At 44.6% G+C, this 26888-nt stretch overlaps 1 protein-coding gene across 1 annotated transcript; it reads left to right on the forward strand.

Moving 5' to 3' along the window:
• Positions 1-19244: 19244 nt before the first annotated feature.
• LOC120688720 (protein argonaute 12-like) lies at positions 19245-26229 on the forward strand. The gene is made up of 20 exons (XM_039971106.1): positions 19245-19341; positions 20624-20733; positions 20819-20925; positions 21017-21149; positions 21255-21371; positions 21461-21568; positions 21659-21730; positions 21955-22077; positions 22158-22335; positions 22443-22564; positions 22649-22786; positions 22871-22945; positions 24725-24792; positions 24873-24938; positions 25152-25215; positions 25315-25450; positions 25540-25613; positions 25706-25800; positions 25911-25942; positions 26051-26229. Exons 1-20 carry the CDS (start codon positions 19245-19247, stop codon positions 26227-26229), a joined length of 2094 nt encoding a protein of 697 aa, XP_039827040.1.
• Positions 26230-26888: the final 659 nt, after the last annotated feature.

The raw sequence follows: 26888 nt of genomic DNA on the forward strand, positions 1-26888 counted from the left end.
CTCCCATGTCAGATCATGCTGACATGCACCTACATTTCGCTGGCTAAGATGGCTCCATAATACTTGCTCTAAATAATATGACGCTGCTTACCGCCCGACGAAACCATGAATCTTGCTCTAAACCTGCTTCAGATGGCGGCACCGCCGCATAGAGTTTTCTTCCCCCCTATCACCGAGACATCCCTCGTTTCGACCCTCGAGTGCCAGGATCTCGACTTGGCATGCATATCGGGTTGCTACTACCGGCCGAGCTTTCAGTCCGGCGCTCGCGCGTGGTGCACCTGGCGGCTAGTCGTCGCCGTCGTCCGCTGTGATCGGCGCGTCCCCGTCCTGTCTCAGACGACGGTCTCCTCCTCTCCTCACCTCCCCTCCCCAGTCCCCACTCCCCAGACGACGGGCGGGTGCAGTGCGTGAGCCTACGACGGTCGGCGCGGCCTCCTCGCCGCCATGCCGTCTTCGTTCCAGCAGCTGGCAGCCAGCGCACTCTGCATGCAGCGGCGCGCCGGCGCATGCCTCGCGAAAAAATGACCAGGCGACGCCGAGCACAGTGCTCTGCAACCGTGATCATGAGCGCTCCCCGTCCTGTCGCCTCGTCTCGTCCCCCGGCCCACACGGTTCCCCAAGAGCCGCGCCGGCGCGCACCACCGCTCCACGCGGGGCCGCCACACACCCGCTTCTGCGTTCACTGGAGGCGCCTTGCCCGGCGCCGGTGACACGGGGGGCCCAGCCGACGGAGTGAGAGATCGGCGCGCGAAAATGAAAACGCGAGACGCGCGGGGTTGGCCCACCAGTTGGAACGCCGGCGCGTGTCGCTTGCGCTTTGATGTGTCCGCCTCTCCATTCTCCAAGGCCACGCCGATATATATGCCACCGTACTGGATCGTCTCCGCCGCTCTGCTGTCCTAGAGCTTCACTACGAGCGAGAGCTTGCCGTGCCCTTGCTAGGGTTGTGTGTGTGTGTGTTGTGTGTGGTTTTACACTGTCAGACCAGCTAATATGTCGCATCAGTTGGCTCTTTGTTGTTTACTACTGAATGAATGATCCTATCGATCGTGTACACATAGAGCTGTGCTATTATTTGTTCTTATAAATACTCTTCGGAAAGAGATGACACTGAAATGATCGGCCACCTCCATATATACTTTTGTATGTAAAATGAATTTCAGATTGGGTTCAAGACAAACCTGGGACAAAAGCCTGCCATATTTCAGCTTTTTTTTTTGAAAGAGAAATTTTATCGATTTCAAGCACAATACATCAAAGTGATCCATCGTCTTGAAATTTTTTCGATCTCTGCCTAACCAACACACAGCCTAAAAAAGTTTGACAAAGAGCCTTCGACACTAATGACTGTCAATCCTAAGACTAGACCGCCCCCATGTGCCCGGGTAAAAAAAATCCTTGGCCACCTGTTTCAAGAAATAAATGCCGCTACAAGTTTATCCTGCAAAGTATACTTCTGAAGGATAGCCCACGTACGGAGTCAGTGCATAGTTGAGTAAATAACCTGTAAAAAGAAAGATTTTTTGTTATCGAACACCACAACATTTCTGCATAGCCAAACAGACCAACACAAGACTGCCGCGCCAAGAAGTATTAGTGGCTTATATCTTTAGGAATTCTATTGAGCCAGTTCCTAAACATCCTAGGCATATTGTGAGGCTTTGGTATGTCCCCGGCCGCATAGACCGAAGCCCATACCATTCTCGTGAATCGGCAGTAAAAAAACAGATGTTGTATCATTTCATTTTCATGACAGAAACAACACGGTTGGTTCCCCTGCCAATTCTATTTTGCAAGATTATTTTTAGTAAGAATAATGCCTCGTCTAAGATACCAGAGAAATTTTTTTTATCTCGATTGGGGTTTTTAATTTCCATATTCTCGTATTTAGGTATTTAGGTTAGGAGTGTTTTGATTGATTAATCCCAGATAATGTGATTTTATCGAAAAGAGATCTGTGTGGTCTAAGTTCCATTTGAAGCCATCTCTTTGTTGGCTTATAACGATAGTTGATAAATATGAGATAAGATTGTTCCACATCACCAACTTATTACCAATTAAATCTCTACGCCAGGAGAGGTTCGAGATCTGTGTACTTAGTACGTCAGCCAGGGGCGGAGCTGCGTGTAGCTGTCGGGGTCGCCGGACCCGACGAAATTTGATCAAATCAATGAAAGGTTACTGTTTAGCACTGTTTAACTATGTGGCCGACCCCAGCGTTTAGGCCATCCGACCCCGGCGACTCTCTCATCTGGCTTCGCCCCTGACGTCAGCCACCGTATCCTGCTTCTTTCTGACAATATTATAAAGTTGACAATATTTCAGCTCATGCGTCAAGTTTATTCCTACGTTTGGAACTAAATCAAAGTACAATCTTTTTATAACTCTTACTTGTGCAGGTGGTGATTACTCCGGAATCAAAGTCGCGGGAAAGAAACCGATGGATTGTTAATGAACTCGTTGAATTGCACAAGCAGTACTTGGATGGGCGACTGCCTGTTTATTATGGTAAAAAGGGCCTTTTCACTGTTGGTCCACTCCCATTCAAAATCAAAGAATTTGTTCTGAAACTAACAAATCCCGAGAGAGCAAACCATGGGTATAATTTTTGCTTCTCATACAAGAACATGTTTTTTTATGTGTTTATTTTTTTAATAATGGAAACGAGTTCCAGCCTCTACAAAGTGTATATAGCAAAAGATTATTACAAAACAAAGCCATCCACGGTCGAATTGGGGAAAAATTAAGGAAAAATGATATAAACCAATCTTGAGGTTATGCTTCCACCCCGGATTGGCTATTTTCAAGGCGACGGTCTCCAAAGTAAGACTCGTCCTTCGGAATAACACCTTCGTCATATCTTTATGCTGTAAGTGCACCCATATGCGCAACCAGTAGGCCCCCCAGAAAATAGCCTGTATAAATGAAGAACACTTGATTTTGTTATAAATAATATCATTACGACATCTCCAAATAGCCCAACACAATGCAGCTTCCCCCACCAACATGACACGCCTCTCTTTGTCACTAAAATTTGAGAGCCAATTCCCTAGCATATGGGAAACTGATTTTGGCGGGGTTAACCCTGTAGCTAAATAGACTATCCTCCAAACCTCCTTTGCATGGTGACAGTCAAAGAGGAGATGTGTAATCGATTCATTACAGTTACAGAAGCAACACTTCAAACTCCCCTTCTAATTTTTCCTCACTAGATTATCTTTTGTTAGGATAACTCCTCTTTGGAGATACCAAAAGAAAATCTTTATCTTGAGAGGGATTTTTAGTTTCCAAATCAATTTGTGGCGAAAGGGAGCATGCTGGTTCATCTCGTGGAGGTACATAGATCTAACAGTAAAGATCCCATCATTATATAGATTCCATCTGAGATGATCTCTCCCTTCAACTAAATTGAAGTTGGTTATCTTAGCTACCAGGTCAAGCCATTCTTGGAGTTTTTCATCCACCAAAGCCCTTCTAAACGAAATGTTTAGGGGTTCTGAACTTAACACACTCGCTACTGATGCATGTGGTCGGCGAGCTATGTTGTAAATTCTTGGATACTGATCTTTGAATGGTCTTTGGTCCACCCAAGTATCCTCCCAAAATCTCATTTGTTTTCCATCTTTAATCTCAAAGGATCCACAGGCCAAGACCTCTTCTTTAATCTTCATTAACCCTCTCCAAAAATGAGAGTCGTTTGGTTTAGCTTGGACTTGTGGTAGAGATTTTGAGCTCAAATATTTATTTCTGAGTAAAGATTGCCATGTTCCTTCGCCGTTAAGCAGGTTAACTATCCATTTGCTTAGAAGGCACTTATTCTGAACATTGAGATCAATGACTCCAAGGCTCCCTTGATCTTTAGGACGGAAGAGAATATCCCATTTAGCTAAGCGGTATTTTTTCTTATCTAAGTCACCTTGCCAAAAGAAATGCGATCTGTATTGATCAAGTTTCTTAAGAACCCCTTTGAGTATCTCAAAAAAGGACATCATGAACATGGGTAGGCTGCAAAGCACTGAGTTTAGGAGAACTAATCTACCTCCATAAGACAAATGCTTAGCTTTCCAACATGTTAACTTCTTTTCAAAACGTTCTTCGACTTTCCTCCAATCAATATTACGGAGCTGTCGATGATGCATTGGGATACCCAAATATCTGAACGGATACTCCCCAGCATTGCATCCAAAGAGTTCGATATACTCATCTTCAAACTCTTTTGCTTGTCCATAACAAAAGATTTCACTTTTATGAAAATTTATCTTAAGACCAGACATCTGTTCAAAAACACTTAGCAAAAGTTTCATATTTTTTGTTTGTTCGATGTCATGATCCAAAAAAATGATGGTATCATCTGCATATTGCAAAATCGACAAGCCATCATCCACTAGGTGTGGTATAACACCACTGATTTATCCATCGTCCTTAGCTCTTTTAATCAAAATTGCTAGCATATCTGCAACTATATTAAATAGGACTGGAGATATAGGATCGCCTTGTCTAAGTCCCCTCTTAGTTTGGAAGTAATGACCAATGTCATCATTGACCTTAACCCCAACACTGCCCCCTTAACCATTCCTTCAACCCATCTACACCATTTGGGTGAGAACCCTTTCATTCTTAGGGTTTGTTGAAGGAATGACCATTTAACTTTGTCATAAGCATTTTCAAAGTCAATTTTGAAAATGACCCCATCTCGTTTCTTAGTGTGTAGCTCGTGAATGGTTTCGTGGAGTATGACCACCCCCTCCATGATATTTCTACCCGGCATAAAAGCAGTTTGGGAGGGACTGACCACCGTTTGAGCTACCTTATTCAACCTATTGGTGCCAACTTTTGTGAAAATCTTGAAGCTGACATTAAGAACACAAATTGACCTATATTGTTGTATCTGTTTGGCATCCATTGTCTTTGGAAGTAGTGTAATCACCCCAAAGTTAAGACTATAAAGGGTAGGCGTTCTTCATGGAAATCTTTGAAGAGTGCCATAAGGTCCTCCTTTATTATTTCCCAGAATACTTAATAAAATTCTACTGGGAAACCATCAGGACCAGGGGCTTTATTGTGTTCCATTTGAAACACAGCCTCCTTCACCTCTATCTCAGTGAAAGCCGATATCAGGATCTCATTCCCTGTTTCTGTTACTTGAGGAATGTCATCTATTCGACTTTCCACAAGTGAAATGTCATTCTCATCTGGTTGACCAAACAAGTTCTTGTAATAATTTGTGATATACTTTTTGAGTTCAATGTCTCCCACCATTACACCATCTTCTTGTTCTAATCTGAAGGTGTGTTGTTTGCGGTGCTTGCCATTGGCTACTAGATGAAAGAAGCGAGTGTTGTCATCTCCCTGAAGAAGGGTTTTCACCTTCGCCCTCTCATACCATTTAATCTCTTTTTCTCTCAGAAGGAAAATTAATCTCTCCTTTAGATAATGCTTTAAATTGATCTCATTATCTGTCAGGATGCTGGTTTCTGCCTTTTTATCTAACTCATCTAACCAAGCAATAAGTCTTTTCTTTTCTTTTTTATACACTTCAGCTGTATGCCTGGCCCACCCTCTTAGGTATTGCCTGAGGCACCTAATCTTATTTTGCCACCTTTGCAGCGAAGTGGTTCCATGGCATTCCTGTCTCCAAATATCTGCGACCATGTCAAAGAACCCATCCCTAATGAACCAGCCCCTCTCAAATTTGAAGGATGGTTGCCTATTCTGGTGAGTAGAAGATCTCGTGTTTAAGCCAAGGGGAGTGTGGTCAGAAATATTTCTATCCCTAGCCTCGACCGTTAATAGAGGGTATTTATCTTTCCATTCAGTACTAACAAGTACTCTATCAAGTTTCTCAAAAGTCGGCTCATCTCCTGAACCAGCCCAAGTGTATTGACGACCCGACATAACGATCTCTTTGAGGTCCAGGATTTCAATTACCGCATTAAAGATGTTGGGCCATTTACTGTCAAAGTTATCTGTGCTCTTGTCATCTGGGTGTCTCATAATATTAAAGTCCCCACCTATGATATAAGGTAGAGACTCCCGCGAGCAGGTGTGAGCCATCTCCACTAAAAAGGCCTCTTTATTGTTAAGTTGTGCCGGTCCATAGATAACATATAGTGCAAATTTAAAGCCATTAAACTTATCTCGAAGGATGAACTTCACATAAAAGTCACCCTCGTCGATGGCACCAATGTCGAAATAGTTCAGGTCAGCCCCCAAAAGGATGCCGCCTGAACGACCATGTGGGGCCATACTATGCCAAATAAAATCTCGGCCCCCACAAAAGTTTTTTAAAGTAGTATCTGAGAAGTCATCTCTACCTGTCTCTGAAAGAGCAATAAAATGAATTTGCTCTTCTTTGACCATCTCGGATAAATATCTATGTTTAGCCAAGTCGGCAAGATCTCTGCTATTCCAGAAGACTCCTTTCATTGGAGACGAAGCTTAGAAGGGGTTCTCGGCTTTTTGGGAGGCTTGCCATTTTTAATCTTAGTGACAGAGTTAGATTTTTTCTTTCTAGGAACATGATTGAGATAACTGAATACGTGGTCAAAATTCTGTTCAAGTGAGTCCTCATTTATATCTCCACAAACGTGGTTAAGGACCGCCTCTAGTCTCTCCTCCCCCTCATCATCACTGAAATCTGTGATGTTAGAGGTACTGTTTATTTTAACATTTTTCTTATTTTTATTCTCTACTTTCTTCCTTGTAGTCACAACTAGCCTATCAATTTCTATGTTTTTAATAGCTATGGTGGAAGATTTAATAATATTATCATCTCTACCCAAAGAAACGCCAAGCTTATCTAAGTTAGAAGAAATGCGAGAATCAGAAAAAGACGCAAAGTATCGGTTACCTTCTAGGTTACGTCTCTCTGCCAAGCGGGTGGTCTTTTTCAGTGTGTGTTCATCATTTCTTGCCTGCATACGGTTGCTGCGCCTCAGGGTTGTATCTGCTGCATGCATAGGGTTCATTATCTTCTCTGATGTCTTGGACATGCCTGTGTTTGGGTGTGTTTAGTTCTCTTGAAATTCACTGTAGCGCCAGGGAAAAAACACTGCAGCGCACTGTAGCACTTTTCGTTTGTTTGTGGTTGATATTATCTTACCATGACCTAACTAGGCTCAAAAGATTCGTCTCGCAACGTACATCAAAACTATGCAATTAGTTTTTTTATTTACCTACATTTAGTACTCCATGCATGGGTCATTTGCTACATTTAATGTTTCGATGTGATGGAGATGTGATGGAAAATGATGTTTTTGTGAGGGTTTTTGGTGTATCTAAACACAGCCTTTGTCTTAGTTGCAGGGAGCTGGGACCCTGCTGCTTCGGTAGCCAGAGAGGCAGTGAGCGCTCCCTGCTCAAGTTGACTCCCCGCCTCGGTCGCTAGCGCGACCCCTTCAGCTTCTACAGGTAGCGAGGCAGTGAACATTTCCGCTCGATCTGCCTCCCCTTGCCTCCAGCGCTTGCCTCGGTCGTGGCGACACCTCCTGCATCGGCCACGACGACCTCTACCGCATCAACTGAGGTCACGTCTGTAGAGCTCATCTCGGTCTCAGCGGCAGCGCCCACCATAGGCTTGGTGGTAGCGCCCATCTCGGCCATGGCAGCATCACCCATCTCGGCCAAGGTGACAGTGTCTGTCCCAGCAGCAGGTATAGGCACCACTTCGCCCGGCCCTGAGGTCGACCTCAAATGCTCCTTCCCTCGAGATGGGTGCGCCATCATCCGCTTCGTTCATAATCTTGAAGCTGGTCTCCTCAATCACTTGTGCACACGCAATGTCAAGAATTTCTTTTAACAATGCAGCCTGTTTGTGAGGTAGCATCGTGCTAGGCTCAAGTGTAGTATGAGGCTCCTGTTCATCTCTCTTTGGCTTGTCACCTCCTTTATCACCAGAATCACCAGCATCTTCCATCTCTTGATCCTCAGCACAGTCATCCTCGTCGTCCAGAAGGTCATCATTATCTTGGTTAAAATCCTCCTCATCTCTTAGGACCTCATCCTCCTTGAAGAAGATCCTATACATGTTTCTGTTCACCACAATATCTGCATCTGTTGGCACAGCAGTAGCATCTAGTACAGCCACCAAAAGCCTCACCACGCCAGTCCTCCTCAGGCAAGTAATATCTACCTTTTGAGTAGCCCCAAGTATGGTCCCAACTGCCCACAGTGGGAGGAAGGATCTGATCTCATAAAGAACCCCAAACACACATACCCAAACTTGTTCTAATTTCCTCGTTGGTTTAATCTCAGTGTTGTATTCCTCAAACAGCAAGACCCCTTCCTTATGCCTTGTTATGACTGACCCGATTGCCACCATCCGATCCAACTCGACTTTGCACGGAAAAGGGACAACAAATGCCTTGTCCCCGTGCTCATGGACCTCCCAGTCCCACTTCACTGGTAGGATTCTAGCCAGCTCAGATTTTAGCAACTCAACAGAGACATCACCTTCCAAAATGGTGACCAAGGCTGTTGCGGACACATGATCTCGGGCGATCGTCGGCTTCGCACCATCTACAGGAATATGGAAGAACCCAAGACCATCACCGGCAAGACCGCAGAAAGTAGCCGACGGCTTCGGTCCATGGAGTTGAGGACAGTTAGTGAAATGGTCCTCGGAACAAATACTGCATCTCAAGACTTTCTTCTTCTTAGCCGCTGGTTCATGCAGGTTCTTTCCCTTGTGCTTGCCAACAATGGTCTCCGTCTCCTTGTCTGCTGTTCCCGAGGCACCAGCAACTTGAGAGCCGCCACTACCACCGCGCCCAGCAAACCCCGGGAAGCTGTTGCCGCGGCCGCGCCGTCCACGGCCACGATCGCCACGGCCCCGGCCACCCCTTGCTCGATCTGAGATTTGCTACCGCCTGGATTTTTTTCTTTTTTATATTTTTTAAAAATAAAAATTTCAAAAATATATGTCTATTTTGAAATATTTCAAAAAAATCCCCCGGTCGCCCCCATAGGGCGACATGCCCTAAGTGTAATTTTTTTTCTTCAAATTTGCAACGAGGTCCCTGAAAAAAAGGGGGCCTGTCGCCCCCCCCCACGGGAGAAAAGGGGGCCTGTCGCCCCCCCTCGGGCGACCACTGGCCCCAGCCCACGGGCACGGCAGGGGGCTTGTCGCCCTCCGCGGGCGACAGGGGGGGCCTGTCGCCCCCTCCTCGGGCGACCGGGGTAACCCCCCTTATATAAGATACAACCCCCCTTCCCTCCTCATTTGAGCCCGAAAATTCCACCAAAAATCCAGAAAAAAGAGAGGTGAGGAGAAGGGAAGCGGAGAAGCCCTACCGGATTCAGCACTTCTGATCTGCAGGTTAGTACATTTAGTTTATATATTTTTCTATTTAAATACTACGCATTTAAGTATGAGTAATTTAAGTAGGGGTGAGTAATTTAATTTAATTAGTGCTATAGTAGAACCATTTAAGTAGGAGTTTAATGATACGTTAGTTTGTAGTTACGTAGTAGTAAATTAGTTTAGAAAATTAGTACTACGCATTTATTATTACAATTACAGTACTATTAGAGACGTGTTTATAAATTAATTATGATTTAGAATTGAATTTGGCATATGCAGTATAGAATTTGAGTGGCATCACGTAGTTATGAATACTTATACGTTGTAGTTGAATTTCATACTTAGTTTTTACGGATTATTGAATAAGGTAGTGAAGTAAAGAGTATAACTCGATAAGTATTATGTGATATACAGATATGTCGAGCAAGATGCAGTTTCAAGTATTTTATGGTGACTACAATGTTATGTATGGGCCAAATGGAGTAGATCTTTCTGCCTTTAAGTGCACATCTAGCGCCATAGATAAACCTCTAGAAAGGAGTTTTGGTTCCATATGTAAGTGGTTGCAGCGTGGGTTCCGTGTTGATCCGTTGACACATGTGATCACCGTCCAGTCTCTTGTTAATTGGGAGGTAGAAAGTGAATTATGGGGATTGATGATGATACACAGCACTGATGACTGGCAGAAGTACATGCAAGCAGCTCTAGAGCGTGGGTGGCCTCTGGCCATTCTTGTTCAAATCCGGGAGAAGACACAAAATGAAATCCAACATTGTGCCGATCAAGGAACTCCGAGTATTCGAAGAGAGATCAATTATGTTGAGCAAGATGAGTCAGAAGAGACAGAGAACCAAAACATGGGACCACAGGGCCTTGCTGATGAGGGAGAGAGGATACATAGCATTGTGGACGAGATGGAGGCAGAAGACCAAACCGCAATAGAGATGGAAGAATATGAGGGCTCATCTGATGACGAGCAGTACTCATTGTCAAAAGAGTGGAAGGAGCATGGTTTTGGCAGTCATGTCGCAGAAGATGTACGAAATCAGGAGTGGGAGTACAGAGGGAATGAGGTAGTGCAAGGTGCAACATATCCAAACATTGAAGCCGTAAAAGATGCTGTGAGACTATGGGCAATATCATTGAAACGAGAATTCAGAGTCGTAAAGTCTGGCAGTAAAGAATATGAGGTGAAGTGTGTGAATGATAGATGTCCATGGCGAGTACATGCATTCAAGGGAAAATGGAAGTCAAACTGGAAATGTTCCATTGTGACAGAGCACACTTGTTTGCTGTCAGAAGTTCTTCCCTCGCATCGCAATATATCTTGCGACTTTGTTGCAAAGCAAATGTATGAGTTTATTATGGACAACCTAAATTATGAGCCAAAAATGATTGTTCGACACATTGAGCAGACTTACCAGTACACCATCAGTTATTTGAAGGCATGGAGGGCTAAACAAAGGGTGTTCGAGATGCGGTTCGGCACATACGAGGCATCATATGATAACCTACCTCGTATGTTATCCCAGGTTGCTGCTAGAAATCCTGAAAGCTTTTATGACACATACCTCGTACCAGCCGTGACTAGGGGACAAAGAATTATGCAACGAGCCTTCTTTTGCATATGTGCTTGTGTTAGAGCATTTCAGTTTTGTCTTCCGGTGATCTGCATTGATGGCACATTTTTGACTAGAAGGTATAAATGTCAGATACTTACCGCAATCGGTGTAGATTGCAACAACCAAATAGTTCCGCTCGCATTTTCATTTGTTGAGAATGAGAACATAGACAGATGGTATTGGTTCCTTGAACGAGTGAAGATTCATGTTGTTGCTGCACGTCCAGATGTGTGCCTTATTAGTGATAGGCATGCAGGTCTGCTGCAATCAATACTGAAATTGCAACGTGGAACTGCGACAACGCCTCCATTGTGGCCCGATGTCCAAAACAGGTGGTGCATTAGGCATATGAGTGCAAACTTCTATGACCACTTGAAGAACAAGGATCTTAAGAACCTGTTTAAGAGGTTGTGCACCCAAAATCAACAGAGAAAATTCAATGCATTATGGCAGATGCTTGATCAGTTGACTGCAGAGCTAGTGAAGGTAAGAGCATCAGGAGCAGGCACGAGTCAGGCTGCAGAGGCTAGGGATTCAATTGAGAAGCCATTTTCACACTGGATTCGAGGTGCACCTAAGGAGAAATGGTCATTCCTTTATGATACCAACGGAATATGGTATGATATTCAGACAACGAACCATGCAGAGTGTTTCAATATGGTTATGCGTTCTTGTCGTGCCTTTTCTCTTGTGGGAATTGTTGAGTTCATTATGTATGGGTGCATGAAGTATTTCAGAGAGCGTTACACGGCTACAAGGATAAACATCAGCAACCCCCAAATTCAGTTTTGCAAAAGAGTGACACAATATATGCAAGAGAAGATTGAAAAGGCCAAACTACACCGCGTCATATCAACAGGTACAATGGAGCATAGATTTGAGGTTCTATGCAAGGATAGAAGTGGTCGTGGTATCCGTAGAGATAGGGTGGTACAGGAGAGTTTGATTACAGTAGATGGCAAAACCTTCTGCTCCTGCATGAAGCCTAAGTTATTGCATTTGTCATGCTCCCATCTCATTGCGGCATGTGCAGAGTCTGCGTTGCAGCCATGAGTATTTGTTTCACCTTACTTCAGCAAGGAAGCAGCTGTATCCACCTGGGGATGTGAGGTATACGGGATTGGAATTGTGGGGCCTTTCACTCAGGATAATGAGAATAAGATGTTTATTCCTGATCCAGCCACTAAGAAAGGCAAAGGCCGCCGTCAGACACGTCGTATTCGGAATGGTATGGACGATCTCTATACACCACGATTGGTGTGACCAGTATGTAATGAAATATTATTGTTTATCACTTATGTATTCATCGGTATTCCTTTGTTTCGACAATTTTGTTTTTTTGCAGGTTACGTGAGGCCGGTCTACTGACTCTAAGCCGTCTTGTCGAGGTTGGGCCTATTCAACTCGACCGATCCCTCCTGACGGCGCTCGTTGGGCACACACGTTCCAGCTCCCGTGTGGGGAGATGACTCCTACGCTGTAGGACGTTGGCTACCTCCTCGGCCTCCCTATCGTCGGGGAGGCTGTAGGTCCGCGTGTGGTGGCGGCCTCGTGGAAGGATGACCTGGAGGCTCGTTTTGCCCTGGTTGACTGCGTGGAAGAAGCAGGTCCGATCAACCCGCACCCGCGAGCAGCAGGTCCTTCGAAGACCTGGTTCCTACAGTTTACAGTACGTATTCATTCCATATATAAATTTAATTGTTACAATTCACATGTTCCATTGACAGTTGAAACCATTAATCTTAATTGTTTATGCAGCCTGCCCTGTTGGCTGCGGATGCCGACGAGTACAGTGTGACCAGATCGCTGGAGGCGTACCTACTTTGGTTGTTTGGTTACATCATGTTCAACAACACTCATGGCAACTCGGTCGATAGGATTCTCCTTCCGTATGCACGGGAGATTGCGGATGGGGACGAGGACGTACCGCCCTACAGCTGGGGTGAGGCGGTACTTGCAGCCACTTACCGTGGACTCTGCGACGGCTGCATGAAGACACATGTGAACGCTATCCTTGCAGGGTGCCCACTACTGCTACAGCTTTGGTCGTACGAGAGGCTAGCCGTTGGTCGGCCCATAGTCAGCCACGAGCCTTACCACGGGGGCATGTACGGCGACGAGGAGGATGAGAGGCCCACTATGAGAACTATCTGGATCTGGCGTCAGGTACGTTAGCAACAAATCTAATTTTGTTATTCATTGTTACATGATGTATTAGCGCACTTTTAATTTTACTTATTCAGAATGTAGAGGTCCTGGGCGCATGCGCAGGTTAGACGCGCATATCCTGAGTTTGTTTCTGAGCTCGACATGCTGACGCCCGAGGACGTTGTCTGGGAGCCTTACAGCCCAGAGGCTGTGGCTACCCGTGCACCAGCAGGCCTGTCTTCGCACTGCTCCGCGAATGCGAGCCTGTGGCTTACTACCGCCGTCCTGTTTTATGACATCGCGGTTAAGGCATATTGCCCCTGGAGAGTCAGGAGACAGTTTGGGCAGCGCCAGGAGTTTCCGGTGCCCACCGCGTTGGAGTGTGTCAGTCGCCAGGACCACAGGTAATTATGAATGAACTTGGCTCATACATTCGTGTCGAATCTAACGATTCTTCGTAGTCCACTTTTGTAGGTTGTCAAGGAGTGGCTTACCGTGCTCTGATGATTGGCTCACCAAGATGCAGCCGTGAGTGGACCAATGGGAACAGGCAGACGAGCACTTGGTCCATCCAACAGGAACACACACAGACAGCTCCTTTAGGGCTTACCTCACCTGGTACTTACCCCGAACTCGGGCTCGTCTGGTTTATGTTGACACTCACCCGCAGCCACACCAGGCGAGGCCTCAAGATGGCTATGCCCGGCACCACGTGGAGGCACTAGTTGGCGCGGTGAGTCTCTTGATCATATTTGCATATATATATATATATATATATATATATATATATATATATATATATATATATATATATATATATATATATATATATATATATTCGTAAGATAATTCATGTGTTTCTAACTGTACCTTTACTGAATGGATGCAGTTTCGCCTTTGCAACATGATAGAGACGGACTGCTCGACTTACCTGACGAGGGTACGTGCCGGATCCCCAATGACCCAGTTTGAGCAGACAGAGGCATGGTCGAGGCAGCGTGATCAGTTCCGTCAGGTAGTGCACAACTTGGGAAGCCGTGTGCAGTACGAAGACAGCCACGGGTCGTCCCAGGCCTCGTCGTCGTTCCCGTGTCCGTCGACCGTGCACGGACCGACATCGCAGTTCTTCCCAAGAGAAGATAACGTACATATCTCTTTAAAATTAAATCAAGTGTTCCTACATATTTACTAATATCACATACAGGATACGATCCAGCTACTGCGTTCGGCCATACTGGAATGTTTAGAGGGACAGCACCAGTTGGTGGACCATATCCAGGGATGGTACCGGGGCCACAGATACCGGTCTACACAAGTTAGTTTATGTTTCGTATTTCGGTTTCTACATGTCATTACGAAATATACGAGCGTACTCTAACATCCACATTTTTTGCGTAGGATTCTACCCCGATGCGGGCGCCGGACCTTCTTCTTCCTCCTTTCGACCAGATAACGAGACATTCATCTTAGACGACTTCGACAGCTTGACTCCAGAAGAGCCTGCCGCGCAAGGTGACCCTGATGTCTTGGGGTATTCACAGCTAGGAGGAGCACCACTTGGGATCTCTCAGCAGCAGACACCGCAGCCCCTTGCGTGTCCTGAGCGACAGGTGAGGTCTCCGGATGTTCTCACCTACTCCGAGGGCCATGTCCGTGCCCAGCAAAGGGCTAAGAGGGTCCGACGCCCTAGGGGTGGTTAGATATATCTGATGTTTGTATCTCTGATGTTTATTTGTAATGATATAGCTGTGGACCGCTTATTTGTATCCGATGTTTATGATTGTGCTAGTTTTCTTGTCATTTGTTTCTATAGATACTATTGATGTGAACTTGTTATGTTTGTGGGTTCCATAATGCTCGTGAAATAAGGGAAGTTCTTGCGATTTTTTTCCGTGATTTAATGAAGGACAAGTTAAGTGCGGTAGGAGTTAGCGGCCGAGATCCTGCCAACGATGATGACGACTACACACTCGAATAGCTCAAAATAGGAACCATAGTGTATCTAGCTGCGAGTACGAGATCACAGGTTGCCACTGCTCAGCACGGCGATCACGGGTTTCCCAAATGTCGCATTGTTTGCCCAGACATACGTGACATGTTTAGCAGTGCCCTTCCACCATTTCAAAAAGATGTGACAACACGGCAACCACTGCAGCTCACCTTCAAAGCAGTCTCTCTGCCGAGGACGACGAACCTGTCATTCTACAGCACAGGTCTGTGGCATGTAGTGGGGAAGGCGGCATCTTGGAAATAAAGACCGAGCTGCATCAATGCAGCGCTGTGAGTCTGCATGCACAGAGATGCATCGAGTAGTCATTTCGAGAATCGAATCTAGCCTTTTCAGTGTTAGGTCAGCTAGCCTCTTCACTGTGTTGTCATGTAGGCTTTTTAGGTGCATTTACACTCCACACTCCGGGTATCAGACCTTTGTGCGCCTATAAATACTCCGAAGTTTGTGAACTCCCAGCAGCACTTAAACACCAAATCTCATTGTATGCCCAATGTCTGGAGGTGGGTCTAGCGGGAAGAATTACTACGGTTTTGGGAAAGGAAAAGGTGGAAGAAAGGGAGACCACATAATATGGGAGGGTCCTCTTGGACCTGATTCCTTTCCGGAACCAGTGTTTGAGTTTCCGCCACAGCACAAGAGTGAATTTACCAATGAAACTCCTCTTCGACAATACGATAACCGTAGAGAACCGTGGCCAAAATGCAGACATGGTGAGGACTGCTTAGTGCAGATGTGCACCGACGGGATGGATGGCGGTCGGCGTTTCTTTAAATGTCCACACACATGGGTAATACTCGGTTCTTTCATTTCTTTATCTTCAATGAGACACCTTACATGAAATTTATTTTGCAGTCTTCCGATGCTCCACAAAACTGTGGTTTTACTAGGTGGGTCGATCCTGCACTAATTGATTCTGTTCAGGAGTTCATCGAGTACCTCCAGATAAAGATCTTTGATCTGGAATGCAAGGTGAACCATTATGAGAAAGTGAGCGAGGGTAACAAAGACGACGGAGTTGATGATACCAGCAATGCTGCCGGTTCGCAAGATGAACCATGCACTATTCCTTACTGCAACTGTCCTTGTCACAAGAAGAAGGGCCCTGCGCCTCCAGCACCACTGCCTGCACCACCTGCAATGGGTGGATACTGCGGAGAAGGCTCAACGCAGTTTGCTACGTGGGGGTACGGCTACTAGGACTACCCTAGTGGTAGTGACATGCTGCATTGTTGTGTTTGTTCTATTTTTTTAATTTACCTAAGGCATGTTAGGTTAGTCCGGAATCTGTTTACCGTAGTTTGCAACGGGTTCTTCCATGCCACTGCATGTGTGATGTGTGTTTCATTATCGTTGTATTATGATGTAAAATTTGATGGTTCACATTATGTAATGCATTTCTTAATTCTTATTTCTTATCGTTATATTAATTAAATATGTGCTTTTTAGTATTCTAGTGACATGTTTATACTTCGATGCTCCATTATGACTAAGTACGATTCAAACTCGACATTATGTACATGTCCAGTGAATGCAAGTTAGGTACGAGACATACATACAAGCATAATACAACATTAACAATACTAAATGCGAATACATCTTAAACCGATGAACATCATATGTTATAGATCATGGCATGAAATCATCTAGGTCGTCATCCCAGTTGATAGATGGTGGTGCTGCAGGTGGTGTAGTATGGCTCGACGAACCTCTTGGCTTTCACTTTCTCTCTTTTCTGATTATAGGTTCATGTACAGGGGGAGGACATCATGTGTTGGAGGCCATGGTTTGGGGGGCATGAAGTCATCCATGTCATCATCCCAGTTAACACAAGTTTGTACTGCAGGTGGTGCAACATGACTTGACGAATCTCTTGCCTTTTTCCTTTTTGTCTCCTTTCTGATTCTAGGTTCATGTACAGGGGAGGAACATCATGTGTTGGAGGCCATAGTTTGGGGGGCATGAAGTCATCCATGTCATCATCCCAGTTAACACAAGTTTGTGCTGCAGGTGGTGCAACATGACTTGACGAACCTCTTGCCTTTCCCTTTGCCTCCTTTCTGATTCTAGGTTCATGTACAGGGGGAGGAACATCATGTGTTGGAGGCCATGGTTTGGGGGCATGAAGTCATCCATGTCGTCATCCCAGTTAACACAAGTTGGTGGTTGAGGTGCTGAAGCATGACTCGACGAACCTCCGGGCATCTGTTCTTGCGCAGGCCAAGTACTATCACCCGAAGATCTTATCCGCCTCATTCATCTAGTTTGCAGCATAAGTCCACCGAAGATACATACCAATTTACGGAAATTTGGTATCGTTTTGTTAATCAACTCTGTGTCCTCGGGGTAATCCTAGCATATAATTAAAAAAACATTGTTACTATTTTATAAATATGGATTCGAAATGACGGACGGGATTACAACTGAATGAGAGTTATCTTAATGTGCATCTCATACACCTCTGACCGCATCCATATCTTACAAGAACTTTGTAAGAATCCAATGATATTAGGATGATTCGCTAGTTCACATACTCTCATGTATATCTTCCGACGTTCTAGCAGGTGTCCCTTTACATCTTGCGTCATAATACCTCGAAATAATGTGAAATCTTTAAACTCTACTACTTTGGACAACACAATCTCTATCGTACCATCCGCTAACGGATCCAACTTCTTACTGATAACAAGATGGGTCATGATATCAAGTATTATACTAGATTTTTCTTCGGTCCATGAAAATCCTCCACAATTGGAGGCAGCCATTGCCTTATGCTGCAATATCAATAAGGTACTTTCATAATTCTATTCTAATTCATAATTAATTTAAAAACAAGTCTGTAATAGTATTGAAATTGTAATACTAAACGAGTGTTCTAAAGCACCAAATCTAATTCAGCTAATTCGCTAATTAAATTAAATTTTTATACAATATCAATGATTCATACGGAAGTTACCGGTAGATCACAAGTACGCAATTCGGCAGAGCTTCGCCGCTTTTCTTCTCCTCACCCCTCTTTTTTTTTTGAATTTTTAGGCTCAAATGACAAAGGAGATGGTGGCATATGGTGGCATATGGTGGCCAATGCTTATATAGGGCAAAGGGGACCTTGTCGCCCTTCCAACGGGTGACAGGCCCCTGTCGCCCCTGGGGTGGGCGACAGGCCCCTGTCGCCCGTGGGGGGGGGCGACAGGCTTTTTTTTTTTGCCAGGGATCTCGTTGCGAATTTGAAGAAAAAAAATTACACTGAGGGCCTGTCGCCCTATGGGGGCGACCGGGGGATATTTTGAAATATTTCAAAACGGACATATATTTTTAAAATTTTTATTTTTTAAAAATATAAAAAAGAAAAAAAACGCCTACCGCCTGGCCCCTTAGCATCCTCGCTTCCTGTATCTTTTTCTGGTTTGGGCCTTTCTGTACGGGTCCAACTGTTGCTGGCCTAGGAACCGTCAGCCCACTTGAGTTTGAATTCCGACGGCGCGAGGAAAGCGGATCAGGGGTCAAGGCCGCAGCGGCACCGGAACCCTGTTCCGGATGGCTGCCGGCGAGCTCCAGAGCCGGCAACACGTAGTCTCCGATTGATCTCGGTGGAGACTTGCGCTGCCGGTGTAGAGGACCTTTCCATGCCTTCATCCACGGCCAGCGGATGCCCATGCATCTTCTTCCTGTCCGGCCAGCCGTCGTGCCTTCCTTGATCTGGTCCGGTGGCCGCCACAGCAAAGGCCTCCGTTGCTGACGACGTGACGCCTGACCCATGCTTGCACAGACCTGCGCCCACAGGAGTTTACGTGTTTATGTTGTGTTAATCATTGTCTTCCTGCCTACAGTGAGAAAGAGTACAAGGTGACCATAAAAGATGCTGCAAAAATAGATCTGTACAGCCTTAAGCAGTTCTCGGCTGGTAGGCAGAGGGAACTGCCACAGGATACTATCCAAGCCCTTGATATTGCTCTGAGGCATTGTCCGAGTGCAAGGTAATTATAATACATTCATGCACATTTCATGCCCACGGAGTGCCAGTCATCAGCTTATGTTGTGTGCCAGATGGGCAGGTGTATATGATCCTTTCTCATCATGTTCTGGGTCTCTTTTTTTTCTTTTCTAAACCGTGATAGGTATGTCTCCATCTCAAGCTCATTTTTCTCACAAGCCTTTGGACATGGCGGTGAGATTGGCAGTGGTGTGGAATGCTGGAGGGGTTACTATCAATTATCAAAGTTTACGCGCTACACAGATGGGGTTGTCCCTAAATATTGGTATAGTTGTGGTTAACTCATTGCATCTTAAATCGCAAGATACACGTATTCTCCTCATTATTACATGGAAGTCATATATGTACTATCTATATGTGCGCTATTAAAGTGTAACAATCTCAATATAAAGCTTTCAAAATGTTTTCTTCTGGATTATATTGGAAATAATGTATTATACCTACATATATGGTGTGCCCTTTGTAACTGAGTCATCGAAGTTAGGGTGGCCTGTTACAGGACTACTTTTTTTTTTGTACCAGGCGAGTGTGTTCTATACCATATTTAAGATTTTGTGCATGTTTCGAGGGTAAATAAGTTTATATAGATGGATTGTACATGTTCTTTTATTATTAGCCAATTACACATATGCACAGCTTCTATATATACTTTCTCTAAGCTACAAAACTCTGAAAATAAATCATGGGCATGCTGCATATGAGTATAACCCATCAGGTTTGACTAGCATGTTTGGGATTTCTAGAAGTCATTTCTTCCCTAGCTAAGTAATATGTCCCCATCACGTATCCATATAAGAAAATCCTACAAGCATTAAAGTATCATAGTAAGATCTGTGTTGCATTTTTTATAGTCTTTTGCATGCATCTTAGGACAGACACTGCCAGATTGTGCTATCAATATCCTAAGAAAAAATTGTGTAATATGCACTTATTAGTTTCTTGTGTATTTAATTTAATTGGATGAACAAGTTACTAAATGTGAATTTAAATGTGTAATCAATTTAATTGGATGGCACAATAATTATCATTATTTTTCCTTCAAAAATTCAGATACCATAATAAGCTTACAATGGAGCAAAACTAGAATAGGGTTACTTGCAAAAAAAAGGAAATGCTTATTTTGTTTTTAGTTTGGATTTTCTTTGATTTCTTAATTTTTCAAGTTTAGTAAATTTAGTTCTTAATAATAGTAAGGGGTTGTTTTTTTTAAAAAAAAATGGAAAGCTACTGAGTTGAGTAAGGGTGCCTGAACCATGACTTTTGTGTCTTTTGGGTTTCATCTCTAGCCTACCACAACTCGCTTGGGACAAAAGGCTATGTCGTTGTTGTTGTTGTTGTTGTACTGAGTTGAGTATAAATATTTTCCCCTAATAATTAGCAAATATTGGTAACCACCACATGGGTTGTTTTTTTAAATCTTGATACTTTATAGCAATCTTATTTTGTAAGATGAGATTTGAATTACATCATCTTCCTTTACTGTATCACATATGAGTTTTAATGTTAACCAGTAGCTGCATGGTGAAATTCATCTGTTTTTCTTTCAGATATTTCTGCAACTGCATTTTACAAGGCTCAACCCATTATAGACTTTGCATTGGAGTGTCTCAACATCCGTGATGCTTCAAGGCGGTTGACTGACCAGGATCGCATAAAAGTATTGACCATGATGTCTTTACTATGGACTCATTTAATTCTTTTGTTATATGGTTTGGTTGCATCATTGCTGTTTCTCTTTGTAGCTGAAGAAAGCCCTCAAAGGAGTCCGGGTTGTGGCAACACACCGCCATGATAAAACAGTCCGCTACAGGATTACAGGGCTAACCGCAATTCCCATGAATGATTTAACGTATCTATTCAATTCTAGTTGATCTTACGCTCCTTAACTCATGCTTCGCACTCTTTTTAATCACACTGTATATTTATATTTGCTTATACAGGTTTGATCAAGATGGGACAAGGGTTTCAGTTGTCCAGTACTTTAAACGCCAATATAATTACTGTTTGAAATGCATTCACTGGCCATGCCTTCAAGCTGGAAGTGATAGCAGGCCAATATATTTACCCATGGAGGTCATGATTATGTCTTCATCTTTCTTGTTACTTCCATACTTTGTTACAAGACATCTGTTTTGTACTATTTTTGTCAGCAGTCTTCAAGATTTGTTATGTATGCAGGTTTGCAATATACTTGAAGGACAACGCTATTCTAGAAAGCTAAATGAGCGCCAAGTCACGAGCATCCTGAGGATGGCATGCGAGCGACCTACTCAAAGGCAGAGTAGCATTTTAGAGGTGAATCTCATAACTATCCGATCTTTGACCATTGTGGCATTCACTATTTGTGCATTTAAAGAAGTTCCTACCCTCCTTTATCTTTTCAGGTAGTTAGTAGGAACAACTACAGTAATGATTATTGTGCCAAGGAATTTGGCATTAAGGTGACAAATCAACTTGCCTTGGTTGATGCTCGTGTGCTGCCATCTCCAAGGGTAAATTTGTTCCTTTTATGGACTGCATTATTTATAGTATTATAGTTGTTTTGGTTATCCTATACTGATGATCATTTATTTCCATTTAAGCTTAAATACCATGACTCTGGGCGAGAAAAGGTGTGTAATCCATTGATTGGTCAATGGAACATGAACAACAAGGTATGAGGCGTTATATTTCTTTCTGAGCTCCACTTTTATTCAACCGCACCAACATTTTCATTTTGTTTTGGTGAGATTTTAATTCCATGCCTACTTGCAATTTTGTTGGCAACAACTTTTATTACCTACTGAGGCATATGTACCCATTGGTTAATAAGTGTAGTCATTTTTAGCTTTACACTTATCTTTGTTGGTCAACCATCTTTTTTGGGTGTATTTCACAGATATTGATCAATGGAGGATCCATTAAGTACTGGACTTGTGTGACTTTTGCTTCTCGCTTGCATCTGAATGATGTCAGGATGTTTTGCAACAACTTGGTCGGTGTGTGCAATAACATGGGCATGGTAAACATGTAACATTTCATTATTTACTCCATTCATGTTATTTATGCTGGCTTGTCATTTCTTTTCGTTTTGTATGGTAGCAAATGAATGGGAGACCATGTGTTGACATTGGGCAAGTACGCCCAGATAACTTAGAAGCTGCACTCAGAAATATACATGGACAATCTGCAAAAGTGATTTCTCAACAAGGCGTGACTGGGCAGCAGCTTGAGTTGCTAATCATAGTATTACCAGATGCAAATGCAAGTGTTTTCTATGGTAATTAGCACGCCAAATGGCGTTCAAAATTGATAGCATTTATTATTGGCTAAATATTTTTATTTCTTGTTATCCTAAATTCCAGTTTGCATTTCTTTCATGTGCAGGAAGGGCAAAACGGCTTTGTGAAACTGAGCTCGGTGCAATAACTCAGTGTTGTCTACCTAAGAATGTTCAGAAAGGTGGCCAACAGTATCTCCAAAACCTGGCCCTTAAAATTAATGTCAAGGTAAGGTGAACCTAGTCAGTTTGATGTGGCCTTATGTGCAATGCATCTTCGAGTTTCCTTACACTACTCAAAATTCGCACATAGGTTGGTGGCCGCAACACAGTTCTCGAAGATGCACTGCATAGGAGAATGCATCTGTTAACTGATTTGCCTACAATAATCTTTGGAGCTGATGTTACCCACCCAGCTCCAGGGGAGGATGCATCTCCTTCTATTGCAGCGGTTTGTATTTTGGTTTGCCTCCCTTTATTTTATTTGATCTTAGCTTGATCTGTTATGATATTGACTTGATTTGTTATGTGATAGGTTGTTGCATCAATGGATTGGCCGGAAGTTTCAAAGTACATATGCTTGGTGTCTTCTCAAGGTCATAGGGAAGAGATCTGAGAGGCCAAGTTGACAAGTACCTTGACCTCATATATTGTGATGAGTGATTATCGTGATGACTTAGAGGTTTTGGCGTGTGTTTGTGTCAGGCTAACCGCTGTGTGTGCGTTTTGTTTATGTTCTTGTGTTTCCTTCTTCAGTGCCCGTGTGGAGCGTTAGGTGTTGACGGGTGGTCAACACGTGCAGTGGACTAACCGTGGTGTAGTCGCGACTCTGTGGAGATTGCGCCGTGTGCTTAGTCTTTGGTTGCAGGTACATGGGCGTCAAGTGTCGACGGAGAGCTGCCGTGGAGGTGCTGTGGCCGATGGACCGTGCGGTGGACGGCGGTGAAGGGCAGTCGGGACCGGAGCTTGGGCCGGGCGGCAGCTGAGGCGTCCACTCCTGAATCGAGGGCGCAAGCAGCGACGAATGGCGGGTTTCTTGGTTTACGCCTCAAAACCAAGCAGGCGGACGGCGGTTGAAGACACCAAGTCGTGGAGGCACGGACATCGGTCTCGGGACTGGCGGAGGAACGGGCGTCGACGGCGTCTAGGACCTCGCTGCGGGGCGAGGAGGTGACGGGTGTCGGACGGCGTCTAGGGCCGTCAGAAGACCGAGGCGAGAACGGCGTTTAGGGCCACGGCGTGGAGGCGGGAATCTTCCCGCGCGTGGAGTTTTGGTGGTTTTCTCAAAACCGGCCTCCTACCCGGGTTTCACGGACCTTCCAAAACCGTGGACCAGATCTTCATCAAGATGGCGGCATCATGGAGAAGACTTCGTTCCGAAGAAAGAACATCAGCCGTCAGATGAGATCATGTACATGGGGATGCTGCAGACCAACCGGTCCCTGGCACCGGTCTGGCCGGTCTAACCAACCGGTCTGACCGGTCCATGGAACTGGTCTGACCGGTCTCCGTGGGTATAAATGCCCTTTCACTTGTATTAGGTTGAGGGCGGCTTTTGTATTCTGTCCGAGGATTGTTCTGTTCCTTCCAGGCCGCCACCCCTATGTCTCTCTCCCCGTTCTTCTCTTTAGAGTAGGATTTGATTATGGATTTGTGAGACTTTGTATTGGATTTGATTGGAAAAGGAGGGCCTATCCTCCTTGTGGCCTCTGGGCTTTTGAATCAATCCAATCCCGTCCCTCTTGTGCTCTTTTGTGATGGATTTTCGTTTCGTTTTTGGTGCACATGATCGCGATGGTTCGTAGAGCTCTTTGTAGTGATTCCCGTACCCCTAGCCTCGTGCCAAACCCTCTGGAATCACGAGTTCCTACGAATTGAAGTTTTTGAGTTCTTGAGAAAACCCCAATCATTCTTGATCTTCTCTTAAATTCTCAAGTTTCTTTGATCTTTTGGGAAAGATCTCTTGGGGATATGTTCGCAGGTTAGTTGCGGAGGTGTCCTCCAAGTTTCGCTGGATTTGGACTTCGTTTGCTCGAGATTCTTCTCTTGAAGTCTTGTTCACGGGTTTTTCTGGGTGCCACCGGTCAGACCGGACGGCAAGACCGGTCAGACCGGTCAAGACCTGTTCAGGCTGCCACGACCGGTCAGACCGGTTCATTGCACCGGTCAGACCGGTCCAGGCAGTCAGTTCTGCGATTTGTCCCGTTTTGCTTCCGCGAAGTTTCCTAGGGTGTGCTGCTGCGAGATAGCTAGTCCATAGCTATTCTCTTTTACCTTAGGTTGAGGGCTTGCGGTGATTTTTGGGAAATAGACTGACGGATCGATTTCGGAAGAAGTTTTGATCGGCTCCCATTCACTCCTCTCTGGTCGCCGGCTTCGGTCCCTCAAGATCATAACTGATCTTTTCACGCAAGTGAAAGATCCACAAAAGGGACTTATTCATGGTGGAATGATCAGGCATGTTGGTTGTCTAATAACTGTTATTCTTTCGGTGAACAATCTCTATTTTCCTTCTTAAAGGAAAAATGTTCCTGCAGGGAACTTCTCGTGTCGTTCTATAGGGCAAATGGGAAACGCAAACCTGGAAGGATAATTTTTTATCGGTCCGTACAGGCAATTGTATTTGCTATTTTTAATTATGTTTGTTCTTAACTTTTTTTTTTACCGACCGCGCCTGCGCGCGTTATTCATTAAGAGGAGAATGTTTTTTTTTTCTTAACTTGAAACTTGTCTCCTTCTTGACTGGAAAGGCAAAGCACCCGCCAAATTACCTCAAAAATTAAGAACACAACTCATTTTGTTTCCTTGACTTGCAGAGATGGTGTCAGTGAAGGTCAGTTTAGCCAGGTCTTGCTTTATGAAGTGGATGCGATTCGTAAGGTGCTTTTTGTCTGTGTTATCCTTTTCTTTATGTATTTACGTTTGAGGTTTCCTGCCCTTTTTATGTGATTCTGCTGATATTTGTATTTCTGCACTCAGGCGTGTGCTAGCTTGGAAGAGGGCTACCTGCCTCCAGTTATATTCATTGTGGTGCAAAAGCGGCATCACACACGGCTTTTTCCTGAAGATCATCATGCCCGGGATCAGACAGATCGAAGTGGAAATATTCTGCCAGGTAAAATAAATCTGCTGTGGCGCAATTGATCTTGATTCTGATGAAGCCTAATTATTTAGTTGTGGCTAATAATTGCATTGTGCTCTCAGGAACTGTTGTTGACACAAAGATATGCCATCCAAGTGGATTCGACTTCTACCTATGTAGTCATGCTGGTATTCAGGTAAACGGATGCTCGATCATGTGACACCTATGTAGTGAAGTCTCCGGCTCTCTGCTTAGTATTTGTGGTTTATTCATTTTGCCCCGTGACAGGGAACGAGTCGCCCAACACACTACCATGTTTTGTTTGACGAGAATAATTTCACGGCTGATGCAATGCAGACGTTGACTTACAATCTGTGCTACACGTAAAGCATTTTCACCACTTATCTTAGATCCTTAACGCAGCATTACGTACATTTGTTACCTTCCCAACTGGCCACCAAATTTTCTCACAACTGTTTGACTTGTCTTTCAGGTATGCGCGATGCACAAGATCGGTTTCTATAGGTAAGCAATTGGCCAGCAGCCTAGCCTTCGGTTACTGGTTGTTTTCTACATCCTGTGTTGTTTTCTTTCAGTTTAACAAACCAATTGTGTTCCATGTGTTGCGAACAGTTCCCCCAGCTTATTACGCACACCTGGCCGCTTTCCATGCGCGCCACTACATGGATGACGGCCTCTCTGACCAGGGATCATCGTCAGCAGCGAGCTCTCGGCCGCACGATCATGCCGTCCTGGTGAAGCAGCTGCCCAAAGTGAAGGAGAACGTCAGGCAGTTCATGTTCTACTGCTGAAGTTTGGATGCATGGTTCCCTACTAACCTGCACTGCAAGAACTGGCATCATGTCACCGCTTTATGGTCGTGAAAAACTCCAGGTCGAGTAGTTTTCCTGTGGTGTAGATATGTTACTCAGTTCCAGATTATCTTTTGGACACAACTCATCCATCGAGTGGCTGGAACGCTTTGACTTCCTGGAACCTGTTAAACCATCGGGCTCTTTGTTGCATATGGGGCACGCAATGTCCGAGTCATCGTCTCGTCACCAGCATCCACGCGGCATTAGCACTGATCCTCTAGATTTGAAATGAATGGAGGATTACCTGTCCTTTGACGCAAATCCATCGTTCGTTCAACAAGTATATTTCTAAAAAGAATTCTCGGTTTGGTTGTGGCTTGTTGCCTTGCCATTGGCCACGTGTGAACAGGGAGTTGGAGACTACCCCGAATAACTGAGAAGCCGGTGCGCTTATCCGGCCATGAAAGGCTCCGGAAGCAACGCTGCTCAGACTCGAACAGGTCGCAGCCGGGAGTATTCTAGCGCCATTATTGGCGGGAGCCGGCTGACTCGAGAGTTTGCGTCGTCCTTTGAAGATTCTCACACGGCTTGGTCAGAGAAAGAGACGCCGGTGCCTGCTGAGTGCTGACGGGCTGACAGAGAGAGTCAGTTTTTTT

This window comes from Panicum virgatum, chromosome 9N (genome assembly GCF_016808335.1).
Source record: "Panicum virgatum strain AP13 chromosome 9N, P.virgatum_v5, whole genome shotgun sequence".
Lineage (NCBI taxonomy): Eukaryota > Viridiplantae > Streptophyta > Magnoliopsida > Poales > Poaceae > Panicum > Panicum virgatum.